Consider the following 21,778-nt stretch of genomic DNA (forward strand, 5'->3'; position numbering starts at 1 on the left):
CAAGTCAAAACTGCCGTTTCAAAGGACACATTCCTGTCTATGTAGCGTCAGTAAAAATGATTGCCTCCAACCTTATTTCATTAAATTTTACTCGACGCGTTTTAGTTTGCTTTTTACAGTGCTTTTCCTTTTTTTTCGCACCAAATTTTTCAACCGTTCGTTCCATGGAAGCCGGAATTGATCGTCCTACACCGTGATGTAAGCAGTAGTCCGCTCGAGGGTCCACGTTTAATTCCGGATCATAAGGTTGTCAATATATTTCTTGATGTTGTCGCTTTTGTTGATCTTCTCTTATTCTATGAAGAAATAGGTAATCATAGACAAATCTATATTCGTTATTTACTCAGTGGTTTGCTTTTCAGTATCAGTTTCGGTGCTTCTTTCTGCTGTTACAGAGATTTAGCTAAAACACACTAATCGAAGAAAAATTGGTTAAACGCAAGAGTGTTGGGAGAGTAAGAAAACCATTTGTTCCTGTTTCTATTTACCTTCTCATTTTTCGTTCTTTCTTTTTTGTTCGTTCTTTCTCTCAAGTCCTTCAGGAAAAGAAATCTTTGGAAGAGATTCATAGCATATACTCAACACATATATGTCAAATCCCTCTAAACCACCATCTCCTTTTAAAGACGATACTGAGCATGCCTCAAGGTCAGCATCCAACGGCCTGTCGTCCATGTCGCCGTTTGATGATAGTTTTCAATTTGAAAACCCTAGTAATGCACACGGAAATATTGAAATAGCGAAGACCAGCGATTCTGTTTTGAAACGACAATCTAAGCCCATGAAAGACATTAGTACGCCCGATCTATCAAAAGTTACTTTTGATGGAACCGACGATTATAGTAACGATAATGATATTGATGACGACGATGAATTTAAAGGTAAAAAAGCCGAGATACACGAACACGAAAATGAAGTTTACGATGACCTCCATTCGTTTCAGGCAACACCGATGCCTAATACGAGAGGGTTTGATGATGTTGAACTAGACAACAATGAAAGCAGCAATAATGATTTGCAGACGGACCATAAAATGAAAAGAGTACGTTTCGGTACAAGAAGAAATAAGTTAGGTAGAATGGATGTAAGTAGGTCAAAAACTTTAAAATGGGCCAAAAAGAACTTCCATAATGCCATTGATGAATTTAGTACCAAAGAAGATAGCATTGAAGATTCGGCTCTGCAAAATAGATCTGATGAATTAAGAACTGTGTTCTATAATTTGCCCTTACCGGAGGACAAGCTTGATGAAGACGGTTTACCGTTGATCGTTTATCCTCGTAATAAAATCAGAACTACAAAATATACCCCATTAACATTTTTCCCCAAGAACATCCTTTTCCAATTTCACAATTTCGCCAATATTTACTTTTTGATACTGCTGATCCTAGGTGCTTTCCAAATATTTGGTGTGACGAATCCAGGCTTTGCATCCGTGCCCTTGATTGTTATTGTTATCATCACCGCGATTAAGGATGGTATTGAGGATTCTAGAAGAACTGTATTGGATTTAGAAGTTAATAATACAAGAACGCATATTCTAACTGGCGTGAATAATGAAAACGTGGCCTTTGATAATGTTTCTTTATGGAGACGGTTTAAAAAGGCAAATACTAGAGCTTTGGTGAAGACTTTTGAATATTTCTCGGAGAATCTCACTGCTGCTGGTAGAGAAAGAAAAACGCAAAGAAAGAGGGAAGAATTACGTAGGAAGAGAAACTCAAGAAGCTCTGGTCCCCGTGGTTCCCTAGATTCCATTGGTAGCTATAGAATGTCTGCTGATTATGGTCGTCCTTCTTTAGATTACGATAACTTAAACCAAACAATATCACAAGCAAATAATAACAGAGACAGTGATGATGAAAATTTGGTTGATAGAACGTTACAGCCAGCGCCTGAGTGTAGATTTGCCAAAGATTATTGGAAAAATGTCAAAGTTGGTGATATTGTTCGTGTTCACAACAACGATGAAATCCCCGCTGATCTAATTTTACTATCGACATCAGATGTAGATGGTGCTTGCTATGTGGAAACCAAAAATTTGGATGGTGAAACAAATCTAAAGGTTCGTCAATCATTAAAATGCAGCAAGACTATCAAGAGTTCAAGAGATATTGCCCGAACAAAGTTTTGGGTGGAGAGTGAAGGGCCTCATGCCAACTTGTACTCTTACCAAGGTAATTTCCAATGGCAGGATACTCAAAATGGTAAAATCAAAAATGAACCAGTTAACATCAATAACGTGTTACTCAGAGGCTGTACCTTGAGAAATACTAAGTGGGCTATGGGTATGGTCATATTTACTGGTGATGACACTAAGATCATGATAAACGCTGGTGTTACCCCAACCAAAAAGTCCAGAATTTCAAGAGAGCTGAATTTTTCAGTGCTTTTGAATTTTGGATTATTGTTTATCCTATGTTTTGTTGCTGGTATCGTTAATGGTGTCTATTATAAACAGAAACCGCAGTCGAGAGATTTTTTCGAATTTGGTACCGTTGCAGGCTCTGCATCCACAAATGGTTTTGTTTCCTTTTGGGTGGCAGTTATTCTCTATCAATCACTAGTTCCAATTTCCTTATACATCTCCGTGGAAATCATCAAGACGGCGCAGGCTATTTTTATTTACACCGATGTTCTCTTGTATAATGCCAAGCTAGATTATCCATGTACACCAAAATCCTGGAACATATCCGATGATTTAGGTCAAATTGAATATATATTCTCCGATAAAACAGGAACGTTGACACAAAATGTCATGGAATTCAAGAAATGTACCATTAACGGTATTTCCTATGGACGTGCCTATACGGAGGCGTTGGCTGGTTTGAGAAAAAGACAAGGTATCGATGTTGAGTCTGAAGGCCATCGTGAAAAGGAGGAGATAGCAAAGGATAGAGAAATAATGATTGATCAGTTAAGGTCAATGAGTGAGAATTCGCAGTTTTCTCCGGACGAGTTAACTTTCGTATCAAAGGAAATTGTGGGAGATCTAGAGGGGTTCAGTGGTGATAACCAACAGAAATGTTGTGAACACTTCCTGCTGGCACTAGCTTTATGTCATTCTGTTCTTGTGGAACCAAATAAGGACGATCCTAAAAAACTGGACATTAAGGCTCAATCACCTGACGAATCTGCTTTAGTCTGCACCGCCAGACAATTAGGGTATAGCTTCGTAGGTAATACCAAAAATGGATTGATTGTTGAAATCCAAGGCGTTCAAAAGGAATTTCAAGTATTGAACATACTTGAATTCAATTCGTCTAGGAAGAGAATGAGTTGTATCATCAAAGTTCCGGGTCTTGCACCGAGCGATGAACCCAAAGTGCTATTGATCTGTAAAGGTGCGGATTCTGTTATCTACTCAAGATTGAACCGTACTCAGAACGACGCTACTTTATTGGAAAGAACAGCCCTTCATTTGGAAGAATATGCCACAGAAGGTTTAAGGACATTGTGTTTGGCACAGAGAGAACTTTCATGGTCCGAATATGAACGCTGGGTTAAAACCTACGATGTGGCCGCTGCATCCGTGACTAACAGGGAAGAAGAACTGGATAAAGTCACGGATGTCATTGAACGTGAGCTCATCTTACTGGGTGGTACGGCCATTGAAGATCGTTTACAAGATGGTGTTCCTGATTCAATCGCCCTGCTAGCTGAAGCTGGTATAAAGTTATGGGTCTTGACAGGTGACAAAGTGGAAACTGCCATTAACATTGGGTTTTCCTGTAACGTTTTGAACAATGATATGGAACTACTAGTAGTAAAAGCCGGTGGAGAAGATGTGGAAGAATATGGTAATGATCCCGCTTCGGTAGTGAGTAGTTTGCTAACGAAGTACTTGAAAGAAAAATTCGACATGAGTGGATCCGAAGAGGAGTTGAAAGAGGCCAAAAACGAGCACGGTTTGCCACAGGGAGATTTTGCTGTTATCATCGATGGTGACGCATTGAAAATGGCATTGAATGGTGAAGAAATGAGGCGTAAGTTTTTGCTGTTGTGTAAGAATTGTAAAGCTGTCTTATGTTGTAGAGTATCTCCAGCACAGAAGGCTGCAGTGGTCAAACTGGTCAAGAACACTTTAGATGTTATGACTTTGGCCATTGGCGATGGTTCTAACGATGTGGCCATGATTCAATCTGCAGACGTCGGTGTAGGTATTGCAGGTGAAGAAGGTAGACAAGCTGTCATGTGTTCTGATTATGCCATTGGGCAGTTCAGATACGTGACAAGATTGATGTTAGTGCACGGTAAATGGTGTTATAAAAGGTTGGCGGAGATGATTCCACAGTTTTTCTACAAGAATGTTATTTTCACGTTGGCGCTATTCTGGTATGGTGTTTACAATAGCTACGACGGATCGTATTTGTTTGAATACACGTATCTGACATTTTATAACCTGGCATTCACGTCCGTGCCAGTCATACTACTAGCTGTATTAGACCAAGATGTCTCCGACACCGTCTCGATGCTGGTGCCGCAATTGTACCGTGTGGGTATTTTAAGAAAGGAATGGAACCAAACGAAATTTCTTTGGTACATGCTGGATGGTATATACCAGTCAGTGATATGTTTTTTTTTCCCCTATTTGGTATATCACAAGAACATGATTGTGACCGATAACGGAATGGGACTAGATCATCGTTACTTCGTAGGTGTCTTCGTCACCGCAATTGCTGTCACCTCATGCAATCTTTACGTTTTCATGGAGCAGTACAGATGGGACTGGTTCTGTTGGTTATTCATAGCGCTGTCATTACTTGTGTTTTATGGCTGGACAGGGATCTGGACAAGCTCGTCGTCGAGCAACGAGTTTTACAAGGGCGCAGCTCGCGTGTTCGGACAGCCTGCGTTCTGGGCCGTCCTCTTCGTCGGCGTGCTATTCTGTTTACTACCCAGGTTTACCATTGATTGTATATTCAAGATCTTCTATCCAAGAGACATAGAGATCGTCAGAGAAATGTGGCAGCGCGGCGATTTCGACCGCTACCCACAAGGGTATGACCCCACGGACCCTGACAGGCCCAGAATAGACGACTCCCAAACGTTCACGGACTTCAAGGAGCCCATCTCGCTGGACACTCATCTCGACGGCATCAGCCACTCACAGGAAACCATAATCACAGAAGAAATCCCCATGAGCATACTCGAGGGTCAGAAGGGCTCGCGCAAGGGATTCCGCGTGTCTACTACCCTGGACCGTCGTGACCAACTCGACCCCGTCACCATCGCAATGAACTTACCAAGAAGGTCTATGGCCAGCGCCCGCGGCAATAAGCTCAGAACTTCACTGGACCGCACAAGAGAAGAGATGTTAGCCAGCAACCAGTTGGACACAAGATACTCTATAGAAAGGGCACGCGCCTCACTGGACCTGCCGGGCATCAACCATGCGGAGACGCTGCTCAGCCAGCACAGCCGAGACCAACCTCGTTAACGATAACATTTTGTTCTTTTGTACCATGTATAAGCAATGTCATATGATATAGATTTTTTTACCGACTGTCATCATGCAAATCACGCCCTACGGCCGTACCCCACGCTGCGGGGTACGGAGCTAACGCCGCACGCGCCTCCGGTGGGAAGGGGCTGGGTGGGTGGCCCCTGCCCCGGGAATTGTCCCGGCGCCAAGAGCGGGAGAGCGAAGCCGGAGGAAAACAAAAAGAAAGAAATTTTTTTTGAGGGGAAAGGGCGTCGGTCGGTAAGGGCAAGGGCAAGGGGAAGGGGTGGCGTTTTGTGCTTCAAGGAAATATATTCCGTCGCTTCTCGCGCTGTAGTGATATTGTGGTACGTAGGTTGCTTTATAGAAGAAGATTAGAAATGGTTACTATTACTACCAATGTGTATTCTGTCTTTTCTTACAGGTCCCTTGATTTGCATTTGCGTTCACATCCGGTCCGGTTTTTACACTTGAAAGAGAAAAGGTAAAAAAAACAAACCTAAAAGAACGGTTTCTTAGTTTGAAAGTCTTAAACACTACCTGCTGAAAAGACGTTCATAACAGTTATCGTTTACATTGACGAACAATTAGGAGCGTGTCTGTGTGTGTTCGAAAGTATCTTTCTACGCATATCGGGAAAAGCTAACGGAAAAAACTAGAAGAAAGCCCCTTCTTCCCCATCCCCCGCTATACAGAAGGCAAAAGAAGTTTGGTCTGATACAGAAAATAAATAAGCTATACTAGATTTAGCCTCTTCGTGTTATTGTCGCTAAATCTTTTGCTTATAGAAACTCTTCGTGTAACACATATACTGGTTGTTTTTCCTATTCCATCCATCCTTCACTGATTTTTATTTTTTTATTTTTTCCCAATTTTTTTTTCAATCATCACTCTTTTGTTTCTTTGTTGGGCGTTTAGAAAGTATTGGCTTCCACAAAGTGAACATCGTTGTAGCTTTTTTTGAAGTTGAAGAATAGTCAAGGAGAATAGCGTATTATGGAAATCAAACCTGTTGAGGTTATTGATGGTGTTCCCGTCTTTAAGCCGTCTATGATGGAATTCGCGAATTTCCAGTATTTCATTGATGAAATCACTAAACTCGGGTTGGAGAATGGTATTGTCAAAGTCATTCCTCCTAAGGAATGGCTTGATCTTTTAGAGGGTACACCTTCTGTCGAAAGTTTGAAGTCCATTCGAATCAACTCCCCCATTCACCAAAATGTCAAGCGATGGGACAGACAAGGGAACGATATTTTCACTATAGGAAGTAGTCATGGAAACGAATCGTATAATCTAATGCAGTGGAAAAACTTGTTCGCGAAGTCTGGGTCTCGAATAAATCAAAGCAGCCAAGGCGATGAAAGCCTGGAGGAAAATTATAACCTAGACAATCAACAAGATTATTATGATTTGACAAGATTGCAGGCTTTAGAAACGGATTTTTGGAAATCCGTTGCTTTTTCGAAGCCACTTTATGGTGTGGACGAAAATTCCTCGATTTTCCCCTATGACTTGACCCTATGGAATTTGAATAATTTATCGGATTCCATAAGTTCAAGCAATGGACATCTGCTCTTTGGTCAGTCCAAGTCGACATTCCCATGGCATTTGGACGAACAGAACAAATGTTCAGTGCATTATCTGCATTTTGGTGGGCCCAAGCAGTGGTATTCTATACCGTGCTCAAGTACGGACCAATTTTTGGACTTTTTATCCAAGGATCTGCCAACTGATAAGAAAAACTGTCCTGCATTCATGAGTCATCAAAATATCTTAACTTCTCCGGATTTTTTGAAAGAACATGACATAAAGTTTAATAGAGTACCACAATTCCAGCACGAATTCATCATAACGTTCCCTTATAGTGCATACTCCGGGTTTGATTATAGTTACAATCTTTGCGAATCTACTGAATTCTTACTGGACCGTCAAACCGTCCTTAGAAAGCAACCTTTAAAGTGTCTTTGTGGACCTAAAAAGGAAGAGGAGAAAACTGGTGCGTTCTCAAATTTATCCTATGATTCTAATGAATCCGAACAACGAGAATCCATCAATGACAACGACAATGATAATGATCTGTTTCAAAAGGTTCGAAGTTTTGATGAGTTGCTAAATCATTCCTCTCAAGAGCTGCAAAATTTAGAAGATAATAAGAATCCCTTATTTTCCAACATTAACATGACCAGACCACAAAGTAGTTCTCTTCGATCCACCACACCCACTGGTGTAAACCAGTTTTTGAACATGAACCAGACCACAATAAGCAGAATTTCTTCCCCGCTGCTTTCAAGAATGATGGATCTATCAAATATCGTGGAGCCCACTTTGGATGTTCCCACTTCCAAATTCAAAAGAAAGGTTTTAACTCCACAATTGCCCCAGATGAATATTCCATCGAATTCCAGTAATTTTGGCACTCCTTCTTTAACAAATACAAATTCTTTGCTATCTAACATAACGGCTACGTCGACTAATCCATCTACATTGACAAATGGTAATCAAAACTACAATAATAGTAATAATAATAATGATGATGACGATAATAACAATAATAATAATAATAATATTAGTAACAATAATAATAATAGTAATAATAACGATAATAACTCCAATGGCGTTGCCAATGCTACTGCCGCCATTGCCGCAACTAACAATACTACAGGTGCCAATAGTACTACAAATAACAGTAGTAATAACAATATCTCAACGGTGCCTTCTTCGATGATGCATTCGTCCACTTTGAATGGGTCTTCAGGTCTAGGTGGCGATAACGATGACAACATGCTGGCTTTAAGTTTGGCCACATTGGCCAACAGTGCTACTGCTTCGCCAAGACTGACGCTGCCGCCGTTGTCTTCACCGATGAATTCAAATGGAAATATTGCATTCAACGGCAATAGTAGTAATGGCAATAATTCATATTCAAACGGTGCAGCTGTGGCTACTGGTGCTGCTACATCAGCGCCTCATAGTCTACCGATAGTGTCTCCGAATCCAACGTATAGTCCGAATCCATTATCTCTTTACTTAACCAACTCCAAGAATCCATTAAATTCAGGTCTTGCTCCATTATCACCTTCAACCTCTAACATCCCGTTCCTCAAGAGAAATAATGTGGTTACTTTGAATATCTCAAGGGAAGCTTCAAAGAGTCCCATATCTTCCTTTGTCAACGATTATAGGTCTCCCTTGGGTGTGAGTAACCCACTCATGTATTCTTCCACAATTAACGATTATTCTAATGGTACTGGAATTCGTCAGAATAGTAATAATATTAATCCATTAGATGCAGGTCCATCTTTTTCTCCTCTTCACAAAAAACCCAAAATACTAAGTGGTGACGATAATAGCAACAACAATAGTAACTTTGATTACAGTTTTACCGGTAATAAACAAGAACCCACTTCCGCCATCTTGAACGATAATACTAATAACGATGATAACTATCGTAATTCTTCAATGAATAATAATGGTATCGGCTATCATTCACATTCTTCTAAGTTCGGTGAAAACGAAGTTATTATGTCAGATCATGGTAAGATTTACATTTGTCGGGAATGTAATAGACAGTTCTCTTCTGGTCATCATCTAACAAGACACAAAAAGTCCGTTCATTCTGGTGAAAAACCTCATTCTTGTCCAAGATGTGGAAAAAGATTCAAGAGAAGAGATCATGTTCTGCAACATTTGAACAAGAAAATTCCATGTACTCAAGAAATGGAAAATGCTAAAGTAGCTGAATCATAGGAAGGGTAAAATGACATACAAAATGGGTTTAAGAAAAAAAATTCTAAACTTTTTCCTGTAATAATATTTTTTTTTTTTTTTATTTTTGGTTTTCTATAATGTATTTATTTTCCATGTTTTAATTATTCTCTACTGAAACCTTTTCTTCGAATTAATCTACTTTATTGTTAACTCAAAAATTTATAAATTTGCTATATTTTTCTATCCGTCGTTTGTTGTTTGTAAAAAAACCTGTTTCTAGTGACCATGAGTTGGAAAAAAAAAAAAGAGACAACTTTTTTACATAGTATATGAAGATTATTTATGAATCTAAATTATCAATTATGCTAAATAAACTTTTCAAAACATTTCCTTTGATGTTCCAATCATAGTTCAAAACGCCTTCGCCAGAACCTAATTTTGTATTTTGGAGTCCATCTCCGTATACAATCCGAACGAAATCACTTTGTAAACCACCAGATAAAGAAACTACTTCACCTTCCAAGTTGTTGGCGGCCAAATCACGCTCTTTGGCTAACCTGGAAGTATGTTCCAAATTATCAGCCGCAATCTGCGCGTTGTCGATGATGTCTTTTGAAATTCCGCACATTGACGCCACATGCATACCAAAGGAACCTTCACTCTGTCCTTCGAGCATCTTGTATAAGAATGTAACGTTCCTGGTCGCCTCATCCACTAGAATGCTCATCTTCAGTGGCCTTACCTGAGGATGATGTTTAAAACTTGATGCCAGCGTCCCGTAATGTGTCGCGAAAAAGCCCAAACTTTGAATATGTGTTGCCACATGATGTAGTACACCTTCTGCAATGGCAAACCCATCGCTGGACGAGCCTCCTCTTCCAAGTTCATCAACAACCAATAATGATCTATTCGTTGCCAAATCTAATATTTTTTTCGTTTCTGCCAATTCTACGAAGAATGTAGATTTACCTTGCATAATGTTATCATTAGCGCCCAAACGTGTCATGATTCTATCGATTGGTGTCAAAACAGCGGATTCACAAGGAACATAGCATCCCATTTGCGCCATAATCACTGCAATACACGCCATTCTCAATATGGTAGATTTACCGGCTGCATTTGCACCAGTTAACAGCCCCAATCTGGGCTGTTCTTTACCTAATTCAATGTCATTGGGAATGAAGTCCTTTGCTGTGGTAGCGCCAAGGTTGAAGCACGGATGTCTCAACGATTCAAATTTCAAATAACCGTTTAATTTGGCATTCGTTTTTGCATCGACTTCGTCCACAATGGTTGGCCTACAAGAGGGAGTACCTAGAGATTCTGATGTTCTTGTTATGGACAAAAGACAGTCTATATTAGAAATGGCCTGTATAGTAGGCATCCAAATTGAATTATAATGCGCGTCGAATTTTTGACATAACCTGTTCTTTAAATCTTCTTCTAGCGTCTTGTGCAGTTCCTTTGCCTCTGCCATTGATCTCGCCAGGGTCCTTACTTCGTCGGAATAATATCTCTTATAGGTTTTGTTTGCCGCCATTTGAACCCAGTTTGATGGAACTCTTGCAGTAACAGACACGGGAATTTCAATTGTGTATATCTCTTTTCCAGAATCTTTATATTGAATATTGGAGCATTTGAACTCTTTCCTGTAACGCACCAAAATTTTCATTAATTCGCCTTCTAACTCCTGTATTTTATCCAATGATTTATCAAATTCCACATCAAACCCCCTTTGTGGAACGATGACGTTTTCGTTGATTGCTCTCTGTCTTTCAAACGCATTTGTCCAGTTTTCAACACCTTCGACAAGCTCCTCAGGAAAAGACGATATATATTGTGAAACGTCTCCCTTTAAGTTATTATTCTGCAAAGAGCTTTGCAGCTGAACAATCGTTTCAAGTGCAGTTATAACTTTTTCAAAATCTCTTACTTTAATCGTTCGACTGTGAATACGGGCCAACATTCTCTCCAAATCAGGTAGTTTAGAAAATGTACTTTCAAGATCTTCTCTCAAAGTAATATCTTGCAACAAGGAGTCAATGCTATCAAGCCTATTCTCAATATCATTTTTATGCAAAAGTGGATGCATTAGCCACTTTTTCATCATTCTTTTACCCATTGGAGTAATAGCCCTGTTGAATAATTTGAACAGTGTTCCCTTATCGGAACCATCAAACGAATTGGAAAAAATTTCCAAGTTTTGCAAAGTTATACCATCCAAAACCATAGAATGTTGGGATTTTACAAAATTGTATTCTTTGATATTTTTCATCGAAATTAGATTCTCATCTAATTTTAACCATTTTAAATAATACAATAAACCACCAAAAGCACTGAAACCGACATTTTTTCCCATATCGTGATAATTCTTTAAAATGTCCGGCCAGTCCTCCTCCGTGGGGAAGTAGGCAGATGAAATGATCTCAGAATAAGTTTTATCAGAGTCATAAAATTCTTCGCCAGCTTTAACTTCATTGAAGATTGCATTAGGAGCTGAATTAAACTTGACGATTTTATTCGCTAGCGTGCTCAAATTATTCCTCTCCATAACAACTTCCATAGGTTTTACTTGCGACATTAATGTGTCTAGTTTGGTGCATTCACTATCATCCTCAAATTCCAGCATTTGAATTTCACCAGTTGCAGTATCAATGAAAGCCGCTCCAAATATTTTTGTACTTAACTTCTTTGCCATAGTCGATGAATCCAATTGGGCCTGGTTGTAGTAGTTGCCAGGCTCTTCTCTAATAGCAAGACAAAACGTTGCTAGGTCCGAATGCAACATATCACCATCTGTTAAAGTGCCAGAGGTTAATATGCATTGCAGTTCTCTCTTGACAATACCTTTTGAACCTTCTCTCATTTCTTTAGCCAACATTGATTCTCTCTGGTCCACCTTAGCGACTTTATAACCCATTTGAATAAACTGAGCTGCCCAGTATTCAAATGACATTTCTGGTATCCCAGCTAATTGCATATTGGCACGTCCACCACCAGCAATCTTTAAGTCGAACAGTGCATTAGCCAACAATGCATCTTTTTCGTACAGTTCGAAGAATTTACCCTTTTTGAAGAAGACAATGCAATCCCACATTTTGGATTTAATTTCCCAATATTGTTTTTCAAAAGGCGTAAATTTGTTCCATGCAGAGGATGGGATATACAATGTTCTTGGGTCATACTCTGGATCATTCTTGGAACGGCGCTGAGCGTCACGTTCATCCACCAGCCACTGATATCTTTCTTCATTTTGCTTATTGAATTTGCTGGATTTTGAGACCGCTGATTTTTGGCTGCGAGGAGGAGTATAAGATCTACTTCGGATCTGTTTTGGTCTGCTTTTGTCCTTTGAATTCATATGAGAGGTGCTTCCTGTAAAAGGTGATGAAGAATGAGAAATATTCGGTATTTTCCTCTTCGATGTCGCTTCAGCTAAGGAAAGCAAATCATCATCGTCATCGTCACCATTATCATCTAGTTCGTGTTTGACATCTCCTTTACTCTCTATAACATCATTATCATCATCGTCTTCATCCGCTTCATTCTTATCAGGTACATATTCATCTTCATCACTTTCGCTATCGATTACTTTACTTCTCTTTCGTTTCGTACCAAACGTAGTGCTTGAAACCTCCTCGTCGCTTTCAGCGTAGTTGACCTTTCTTTTATGGGTTCTTGGTGATTGAGAGGAAGATGACATATCATCATCGGCAGTGATGGCACTTTTAACGTCCGTCACATTAGCATTTAATAAGGTATCGGACTGGGGCTCCTGGGAATGTGCAGTTTCACTTTTGGCAGTTGATAACGTTTCTTCAGCCATAGTTAAATCATTATCACCGTCTATATCTACAAAAAGCTGACCTGCCTTTTTACTTTCTGGCTTTTCAGTTACCTTCTCAGTATGTGAATTTTGTGGAGTCACCGAAGTAGGCCTGCAATCTTTCTTGCTGGGTGTGCCAGAAGGCATCTGTTTAGAAAAAAATGATAATAAGCTCGATTGTTTCATTTTCTTTTGAGATGATGTGGATGCATTTTTTAAGTGCGCAGTCTTGGAAGCTTTAGGGGTAGCTGGGGCCATTTTGAAATGAAAAGCAGCCTAATCAAACCTCTCACAGATGTACTTTTTGCAGGTTACTTTAATCAAGATTCTTTATTTATTAACCAGGAATGGTTTCACGAAAAGCTTAGTTGCTTAGATATATTCTCAAGTATTATCTCCATAACAGCTTAAAAAAAATTCAGACGCGTATTAGCTTTTATTCACGCGTTCGTGTTTTCCGGGCAATTATATAACGTATAAACAAATTCATTTACACAGGCGCATTCATATATATGTATATATATATGCTATCACACAATAATGTGGAAACTTCTTTATTTTCAACAAAAACTAGATTTATTTATTTAAGATTGAAGAGCGTGTTGTAAGAAATCAGGGTCTTCCTCCAAGGACTCTTTAATTATATCTAAACCACCTTGAAACTCCCCATTAATATATAGCTGAGGAAAAGTTGGCCATTCGGAGAACTTTTTCAAGTGTTGTCTAACAGAATCGTCCCTCAATATATCGAAAAAGCCAAATCTTACTTGATGCTCTCTCAAAATGCCCACTAACTGTCTCGAAAACCCACATTTAGGTTCAGAGGGGCTCCCTTTCATAAATAGCATAACTGGTGCAGCATTAACCAATTTGGTCAATCTGGCGTTTACTTGCTCCTCAGTTTCTTCTTCCTCGTCATCATCGTCAATATCTTCGTCATTGTGACTTCCTTCATTTGCGCCTACATTTTCAACTGTACTAGTTGGCGTCGATTCGGGATTTATTGACTTCTTGTAGTTTTCCAGCAAAGACACAAATTCCTTTGGATCTGCGCCAGACAACTCTTTTAAAATTGTTCCTTTGTGAATTAGAATAAAATATGGAACAGCCGAGATTTCGAACAGTTCTGAAATTTCAGAGTTTTCGTCGGCATCAATAGATAAAAAAGAGACACTGGCATTAGAGGGTTCATTACTAATGGCTTCGAAGACCTGTTTCAATGCTTTGCATGGCTCTGCCCAACTAGTATGGAAATAAAGGACGATTAATTTGTCGCCCGCTGCAGTGGTGGTCAAGTAGGTAAATTGTTCTTGATCGTCGATTTCAATAACAGGCATTTGCTATAGTTAATTTTGCTGTTCTGTATAGTATTATTGAGAGTGTTTGTAGTTAGGGGAAGGAAAACGATGAAACAAACGTATCTTTAAAGCTTGAAGAAAGTTTACTTAGTCATAAAGATATTCTATTGACCTTGCGGTTTTTCAATTTCGTGACCCGGCATGACACAGCTGAAAAAAAATTCATTTCGAAAATGATGGCGCAACGGAGGAAAAACGCCACAAGTGAGTGAAAAAAAAGTAAAAATTAAGGTCCTACCCGGATTCGAACCGGGGTTGTCCGGATCAAAACCGAAAGTGATAACCACTACACTATAGGACCAGAACAACGATGTCAATGTTGTATCTCAAGATGGGGTACCTCAACATGACGACAGTACGTCATAATGAACACGACGGAAATATCTATAAAAACGTGTCTGAAATAAATCAATATAAGTCGTACAAGATATCAGCACCACATTTGTAATTCCATTCTAGAACGTGTTCCTCAAGCAAATGAAACACCCGAAATATAAATAGACGAACAATTAGATTAGATCCGAGATTCTGCGCTTCCACCCTTCAAGTATAAACTAGATCTTATATATTAGATATAAGTAAGTAACATCTCGTGAATTATCGTAACAACCGGTTTAGCAAACAAGTTACTTCCCTGTTATCAACAGGATTGCTAAATCACCTTGGTATTACTCGAGCCCGTAATACAACAGTCAAAATTTCATTACTGGGCGAGTAGTACTTAGAAGTTTTCTTTTTCAGGTAGGGACTTGTCGATATGGATTGGATATAATTCACGTGATGTTACTTATTCTGCATGGACCGCTAGGCAGAGAGACTATTATGAAGCTACCTGAATTAGTGAGTAAAATGTATTATAGTGTATTTGTTGATAGTTAGTAGTATTAATTAAAAATAAAAAGCAGAACTCTTACTTATACTATATAAGAGAGGTATATAAAACACACGCCGATTGGACATATTAAGTATGTTCAACATAATAATAAACTAGGGAATTTACTATAAGTTCAATGTAACGACACATATCATTTATATATATATATTCCAAGTTAATGTTCAAGTAATGGATCTTTGACTCCAAGTGCATCCACCAATAGAACGTCATTTCAACATTCTTCATTAGGAAACAAAGGCTGGTTATGTGAATAATGATGAACCTACTTGTTCCAATAGTATTATCAATATTTTTTTTACATATTGGTGTATATCTTCCTACCTCCGTTTTATGTGCTTCCGCTCATCGATCGTATTACATCACCAACCCCCTGAATCAATGAGCGCTTGTTGATTCCATAATTTACGTCATCTTTTGAACACCATATATGGTAATACTTCAGCGGCATGAATGATAACCTTAGTCTGCTATACTAGTAATCGATATTTGATTGTCGCTTAAATAATTCTTTTTTCAAAGATTGAGGAGTTCAGTAAGAGCTAACGGCTACGGATCAAAACAGGGCACATTATTTTCTTGTTCTTTACATGTAGGCGTTTTAGTATTTTATAATGAATCAAAGGGTTCGGTCAATAAAATTCTATAGTTCGGACTTGGCACACAAGATGTACTACCCCTAGCAAACGTGGACGCCCAGGGAGCGCGCAAAAAGATGCTTGTACGTAGAAAATAACTGTGAAACCCCGCGTCATCGAGAAATAAGTGCATAATGCATGAACCCGATGAGGGTTATTTAGAAAGCAATTTCAAGCAAATTATACGCGCAATCGTTCGTAGCAAGGCCAAAGTCCCGACATCTGGTGTTCTTTCTTTCGTAGAGCCAAATCGACGGACCATGATGATACCAGAAATAAAGCATTACGTTTATTTCTTTCTTCCTGATCTCAATGCAAAGACAAAACTATGCTGCAATAGTTTGAAATCAGCACTGCTATTGGAAAACTCTTGCACACCACGCATACAACGAGGCCCTGTACTTGTTTAATCGTTTGTGAACTCCAAAAAAATATCAAGTTTTACGGATTAGCAGAACCAAACCTGGCACAAACGTTGTGTTCAGCTTATAATCATCCTAAAGGGGGTTTTTGGAATCGGGTCCGTACATTACTTAAGATAGTCTTTTAAGCATATATTTTAGGCATTTTGCTCAGAACAAGCACATGCATACACGAAAATAGCCGCCCATTGCGACAGCCGTTGTAGATGACAATACGCCACCGTTGACGTCGTAGAAAGTGCATGGTCGACCATGACGCGAGGGGGCGAATCGAATGGATCGCCCTTTCTCCTCTTTCTTCATTCTGCCTTATCTTCATTTATAACACGAACTTGTAGTCGCAATCCTTGTTTATATATACTGATGGCTTGTACATCCTTTCTAACAAATACTTTTATAATTCCTTCTTAAAGCAGTGATCAATTGCATTCTTCCTTCCACTTTCTTTTGATTTAAGAATCCAACTCTGAACCAAACCGTATGTTTTATTTATTGATTACTTGTTTCATTAACTTTTTTCACAAAACATCATCACCTTCTTTGATTTGAATCCTTTACCACTACGATAGCCACTTTCCTCAAACGTATTTTAGTTGGCCTTGAAAGCTGTGAAATATTATAGTTCTCTTTTGCTTACTTCGTTTTCTACATTTCGTCCTTGTATATGTCTTAAATTGGCTGAGAGCGTTTTCTGCTTTCTTCTAATAAGAGAATTGGAACCATTCAAGATATATTGATCCGAAGTTGTATTCGAATGCGTTCGATTTTTTCATAGATGAAATACGAGAGTAAGATTTATTCTTGTTCATTATCAATGCCAATGAAGTAAGCCAAGTATGCATGTGCATACAACCAGCGATGAAACGGCGAGAAAAAAAAGTGCAGCAACAACTAATAATATAACCGAACTATTTATCTTTGCTTTTAGGAATATCGGTGGATAAATCGGGGATATCTTCGAAATGATTCGACATTGCGTCACCCGCTTTGATCGAAGAGCATTCAGGAAAATATGTAAAAAAACCCCGGCCGAAAGGGGCAAAAATATTATATTGGGGCTTTTGTCTACTTTTTCCAATTATTCCGTTGTCAGAGACTAGAAATTGTTTTGGCTTAAACATTTGTTCATTTATCATTCCATTACTAACTTTTTTATTCGAGAAATTTTTGCCTCCCAACTTTAGTCGTTATTTTTTTTATTGATTAAGGGGGAAAAGCAGAGAAACGGAAAAACTAAAACAGAAGATTTAACAATACACTATCAATTTCTAACGAAATAGAAAGGAATAAATAATATCTACCCGAAAAAAGTACCCATTACCATAAAAAAATATGTCTCAAACTCGTGAGGATTCTGTCTACCTAGCTAAACTGGCTGAACAAGCCGAACGTTATGAGGAAATGGTCGAAAACATGAAGGCTGTCGCTTCTTCAGGTCAAGAACTATCTGTCGAAGAGCGCAACTTATTATCAGTTGCTTACAAGAACGTCATTGGTGCTCGTCGTGCTTCTTGGAGAATAGTTTCTTCAATCGAACAGAAAGAAGAATCAAAGGAAAAATCTGAACATCAAGTCGAATTAATTCGCTCTTACCGCTCTAAAATTGAACTTGAATTGACTAAAATTTCTGATGACATTTTGTCCGTATTAGATTCTCATTTGATTCCTTCTGCTACTACCGGTGAATCTAAGGTATTCTACTATAAAATGAAGGGTGACTACCACCGTTATTTGGCTGAATTTTCTAGTGGCGATGCTAGAGAAAAAGCAACAAATGCCTCTTTGGAAGCTTACAAGACGGCCTCCGAAATTGCCACCACCGAGTTGCCTCCAACTCACCCAATTCGTTTAGGTTTAGCCTTGAACTTCTCCGTCTTCTATTACGAAATTCAAAACTCTCCAGACAAAGCCTGTCATCTGGCTAAACAAGCCTTCGACGATGCTATTGCTGAACTAGATACTTTATCTGAAGAATCATACAAGGATAGTACTTTGATCATGCAATTATTGAGAGATAATTTGACCTTATGGACTTCTGACATTTCTGAATCTGGCCAAGAAGATCAACAACAACAACAGCAACAACAACAACAACAACAAGCTCCAGCTGAGCCAACCCAAGGTGAACCGGCCAAATAAGAGCTCTGAAAGATTACAACGAGAAATGAAGATTTATCACTCCAGTTTTCTTGCTAATGAAAATGAATGCAATTCGATTTTGATACTTTTTTAGAGGAAGGAAAAAATATCTTCGTCCAACACAAATTCACAAAATTTTCAGTTTACAGATCACAAAATATAAAAAACCTCTAAAAAAATAGTTTCTTAATATATAAGGTAAAAATAGTTTTCTCTGTTTCACTATTATCACTGTTTTCTGTATCTATTCCTATTTTTATTACCACAATTATATCTTTTAATTACTATATTGTATTCTAAGCTGGCCCGGTTCGCAAAAAAAAAATTGTATGGGCTCTAATCGTTTGTCTTAAAAAGGAACCACATACTATGTATATATACTACTTCCTGGCACTTACTGCTTCCTGGATCTTCTCAGCAGATCTTACTTTTGGATGGTGTGGAGGCATCATTTTTGTCACTTGAGCCCTCTCAAAGTATAGGGGGCGGGGGCGCGTAGATCCGCAAATGCGAATCCGTTCGAACTAAAAAAAAAAAGGCATTACTACGTTTGACGAGGAGCATACAGTAAATAAAGCATTAAAAAAACAAATCTAAAAGATCAAAAATCGAAAAGATGTCGGTAATTCCTCCAAGATTTTTCAAGATTGCAAACATATCAATTGGTTGCTTAGACATCATTGCTGCCCTTTCGCAATTGACGTACCTTTTCACCAATTTAAGCATCTTTCTCCTAGCCGTTTATGGACTAGTGCTCTCCCTACCTATCGTTTATCTGGAGTTTAAAGTGCCATCCAACCTCTACAGGTATGCCTCTTTTTATTTTAGTTTCCTTGGAAGAGGACTATCTTATATTCTATTGGGTCTAATAGTTAGCTTCGGCGGTATCTATAACAAGTTGGCAGGCATACTGACCTTTATTTTGGGGGTAGCCTTCATTGTCTTCCATTTTTCACAATTTGTGGAAGAGCCTGCTAATTTCAGAGCGCCGGGCTCGTCTTTGTCAATTGGTGATGATGACATCGATGATGACGATGACATGATTTAATTTTGAGAACATATCTATTCGATAATCTGTAGTTCTACAAAAGGATGTATAAAAGCCAGAATGTTCCCGTTTTTTCATGCAAACTGATCAACAATAACACGTAGTTGTGATTTAAAAATTTGAGCAAATGAATCATGGAGTTACAATACGGTCGTCTTGACTCCTTTATAATATCCTATTTTACATTTTATGATATACTTATATTATTTATATACGAGCTTTAAGGGTTTTTAGATTTTCATAGTTTTTTCGGCTTCACCATTCAGAGTAACAGCACCTTTCTGCTTCATTGGTTGTGTTTCCTTCAATAATAGACCAAATCTCTTATCCTTGACCAAAGTAGCCAATTGAAAGATGCCTTGAACAATTGAGTCTTCAGGATTCAATTCATGTTGAGAGTGAATCCAACTTGGTTGGCATGTCTTAGAGCCCCCAGTTAATCTCAATAACTCGGATCTGTCACCTGTACTTACACTAGAATCACACAATACGATAGTATTGCATTCACGAGCAACTGGTAAAGAAATCGACTCTTTAGTTGAGTTCAATAGAGATTTAAGCTTAATAGCTGATACACCCAACTTTGGTAAAGGCAGTTCATGTCCAGGTAATGTTAATGTAGAGGTTGCATCGTAACTCAAGTTACCGTTTGGATTGGTGGCCTTTAGAATATGATCCCATGGAACCCATCTAGCAATTTGTATTGGACTTTCCACACATAGGTAGTTATTGGAAATCTCACTCATCCCAAGTCGAAACGATTTTAGATCTTTCTTTAGATTTTGGAGCTCTTCTTCACTTTCATCAACAAATGGAAAATTTGAAGACAAGTGAGACAATTTGAATGGGTAAACACCTTGTCTATCAATCTTAGTTAATAATTGTCTTGAAGTCTTTAATTTAAGAATATGGGATTGAGCAAAATCTCTGACATAAACACCGGTTCTGGCAATCAATTCTCCAGCCTTGTGTGATTTGCCGGCGTAAGAGTCGACAGTTTCCAAAGTAACTAAACCCTTTTTATTGCAGTGTTCCAAAGATGCCATCTTCAAATCAATCAAATAAACTTCACCTGATTGTACAACGAAATCGTCACTTGGAATGGCGGAAACGTTAGTGAACGGAGTGGCCTGGCCACGGTCTACCACAGCCAAATCCTTGGCATCCGTGTTAGACAACAAATCTGCTTCTTGATGGGATTCTGTCCAAATAACACCTTTATATTCCCTTTCGGCAACAATACCTTCATTCTGGCCTGCTAAAAACCTTCTAATTCTTCTTACACGAGAACTAGGAACAACGCCACAGTTATAAGATCTGGCGATAGTGTCTACAATAGTTCTGATCAATTGGCCTGTGATACCATTCGAAGCCCCACCTAAGGAAGCGGGTAGCTTTTCTGGTGTCAAGGCACAAGCTAATAATGCAACTACAGTTTCCATAGCAATGTGAGCGGCAGCGACCGCATCTGCCTTGCCGCCTAACAATGGTCCAGTTGGTTGAGGAATAGGCTTAGTTGCATCAACTGGGTAGATAACCATAGTGTGAGAAACTTCGGAAGTATAACCATCAATATGAACACCCAATGTAATTTTAACCAAATCACCTGGCCTCAAAATACCAGTCACAGATGACGCAAAAGTAGAGTCTTTGCCTTTGTTCCAGTTCAACAGATTTTGAGTATCATCTATCTCGGGACACCACCCACCGGAGATTTGATCGATGTCAATAGTAGTTGGAACAGCAATACCTCTTTCATTAACCTTGTTTTTATAGTACTGTTCCAAGCGAGTCAAAATAAACGAATCAGTCAGCAAACATAACTCTGACACAGTTACTTGATGTTCTGCGGTTTTAGAGTGGTAGGAATCATTGATTAAAGAGGTGACATATTTCAGAGCAGTTTGTGCAATTTGTCCAGCCGTTCTATATTTGTTCAAAACCGATTCCTGTAAGATATTCTTGTCTTTTAGTAAAATCTGAGTATCCTCGTGGGAAATAGCTAAAGCCATGATAATTTGAGCGGTGTTGGTCGGATCAGAGTGTATTTAGCATATATCTTAAATACTGCAATGTTCCAGCTCATCTCATCTCTTCTAGTGAAATTTTTCTTTACCTCGGTAAAAATTTTTCAGAATGCAAAAAAAAATGGAAGAGACGTAGCCCTATTCCGGGTAACAAAAGGTTAGGGTTTTGGCCTTTCCTCTTTAGGGCATTATCTTTTTCATTCTTTCTAGGAAGAGACGTTAAAAAGTGAAAGATAAGTGCAGGCTGGCCCAAGGGCCGTGTATCTGAGAGCTGCTG

At 38.8% G+C, this 21,778-nt stretch overlaps 7 protein-coding genes and 1 non-coding gene across 8 annotated transcripts; 4 read left to right on the top strand and 4 right to left on the bottom strand.

The window, feature by feature from the left end:
* Window positions 1–589: 589 nt before the first annotated feature.
* On the top strand, window positions 590–5,440 carry DNF2 (aminophospholipid-translocating P4-type ATPase DNF2; the record flags this gene model as incomplete). Its single annotated transcript, XM_056232476.1, has 1 exon — window positions 590–5,440. The coding sequence occupies one exon, from the start codon at window positions 590–592 to the stop codon at window positions 5,438–5,440; it is 4,851 nt and encodes a 1,616-aa protein (XP_056086751.1).
* A 999-nt stretch (window positions 5,441–6,439) lies between these two features.
* GIS1 (histone demethylase GIS1) lies at window positions 6,440–9,190 on the top strand (the record flags this gene model as incomplete). Its single annotated transcript, XM_056232477.1, has 1 exon — window positions 6,440–9,190. One exon carries the CDS (start codon window positions 6,440–6,442, stop codon window positions 9,188–9,190), a length of 2,751 nt encoding a protein of 916 aa, XP_056086752.1.
* Window positions 9,191–9,491: 301 nt separating this feature from the next.
* On the bottom strand, window positions 9,492–13,235 carry MSH6 (mismatch repair ATPase MSH6; the record flags this gene model as incomplete). Its single annotated transcript, XM_056232478.1, has 1 exon — window positions 9,492–13,235. The coding sequence occupies one exon, from the start codon at window positions 13,233–13,235 to the stop codon at window positions 9,492–9,494; it is 3,744 nt and encodes a 1,247-aa protein (XP_056086753.1).
* A 326-nt stretch (window positions 13,236–13,561) lies between these two features.
* GRX3 (monothiol glutaredoxin GRX3) lies at window positions 13,562–14,314 on the bottom strand (the record flags this gene model as incomplete). Its single annotated transcript, XM_056232479.1, has 1 exon — window positions 13,562–14,314. The coding sequence occupies one exon, from the start codon at window positions 14,312–14,314 to the stop codon at window positions 13,562–13,564; it is 753 nt and encodes a 250-aa protein (XP_056086754.1).
* Window positions 14,315–14,564: 250 nt separating this feature from the next.
* Skdi_4.trna11Q lies at window positions 14,565–14,636 on the bottom strand. The gene has a single exon. It is a non-coding gene; the product is annotated as a tRNA-Gln (tRNA).
* Window positions 14,637–17,619: 2,983 nt separating this feature from the next.
* Window positions 17,620–18,426, top strand: BMH2 (14-3-3 family protein BMH2; the record flags this gene model as incomplete). Its single annotated transcript, XM_056232480.1, has 1 exon — window positions 17,620–18,426. One exon carries the CDS (start codon window positions 17,620–17,622, stop codon window positions 18,424–18,426), a length of 807 nt encoding a protein of 268 aa, XP_056086755.1.
* A 616-nt stretch (window positions 18,427–19,042) lies between these two features.
* Window positions 19,043–19,474, top strand: TVP15 (Tvp15p; the record flags this gene model as incomplete). Its single annotated transcript, XM_056232481.1, has 1 exon — window positions 19,043–19,474. One exon carries the CDS (start codon window positions 19,043–19,045, stop codon window positions 19,472–19,474), a length of 432 nt encoding a protein of 143 aa, XP_056086756.1.
* A 230-nt stretch (window positions 19,475–19,704) lies between these two features.
* Window positions 19,705–21,486, bottom strand: ARX1 (putative hydrolase; the record flags this gene model as incomplete). Its single annotated transcript, XM_056232482.1, has 1 exon — window positions 19,705–21,486. The coding sequence occupies one exon, from the start codon at window positions 21,484–21,486 to the stop codon at window positions 19,705–19,707; it is 1,782 nt and encodes a 593-aa protein (XP_056086757.1).
* Window positions 21,487–21,778: the final 292 nt, after the last annotated feature.

This window comes from Saccharomyces kudriavzevii (genome assembly GCF_947243775.1).
Source record: "Saccharomyces kudriavzevii IFO 1802 strain IFO1802 genome assembly, chromosome: 4".
Taxonomy (NCBI): Eukaryota; Fungi; Ascomycota; class Saccharomycetes; order Saccharomycetales; family Saccharomycetaceae; genus Saccharomyces; species Saccharomyces kudriavzevii.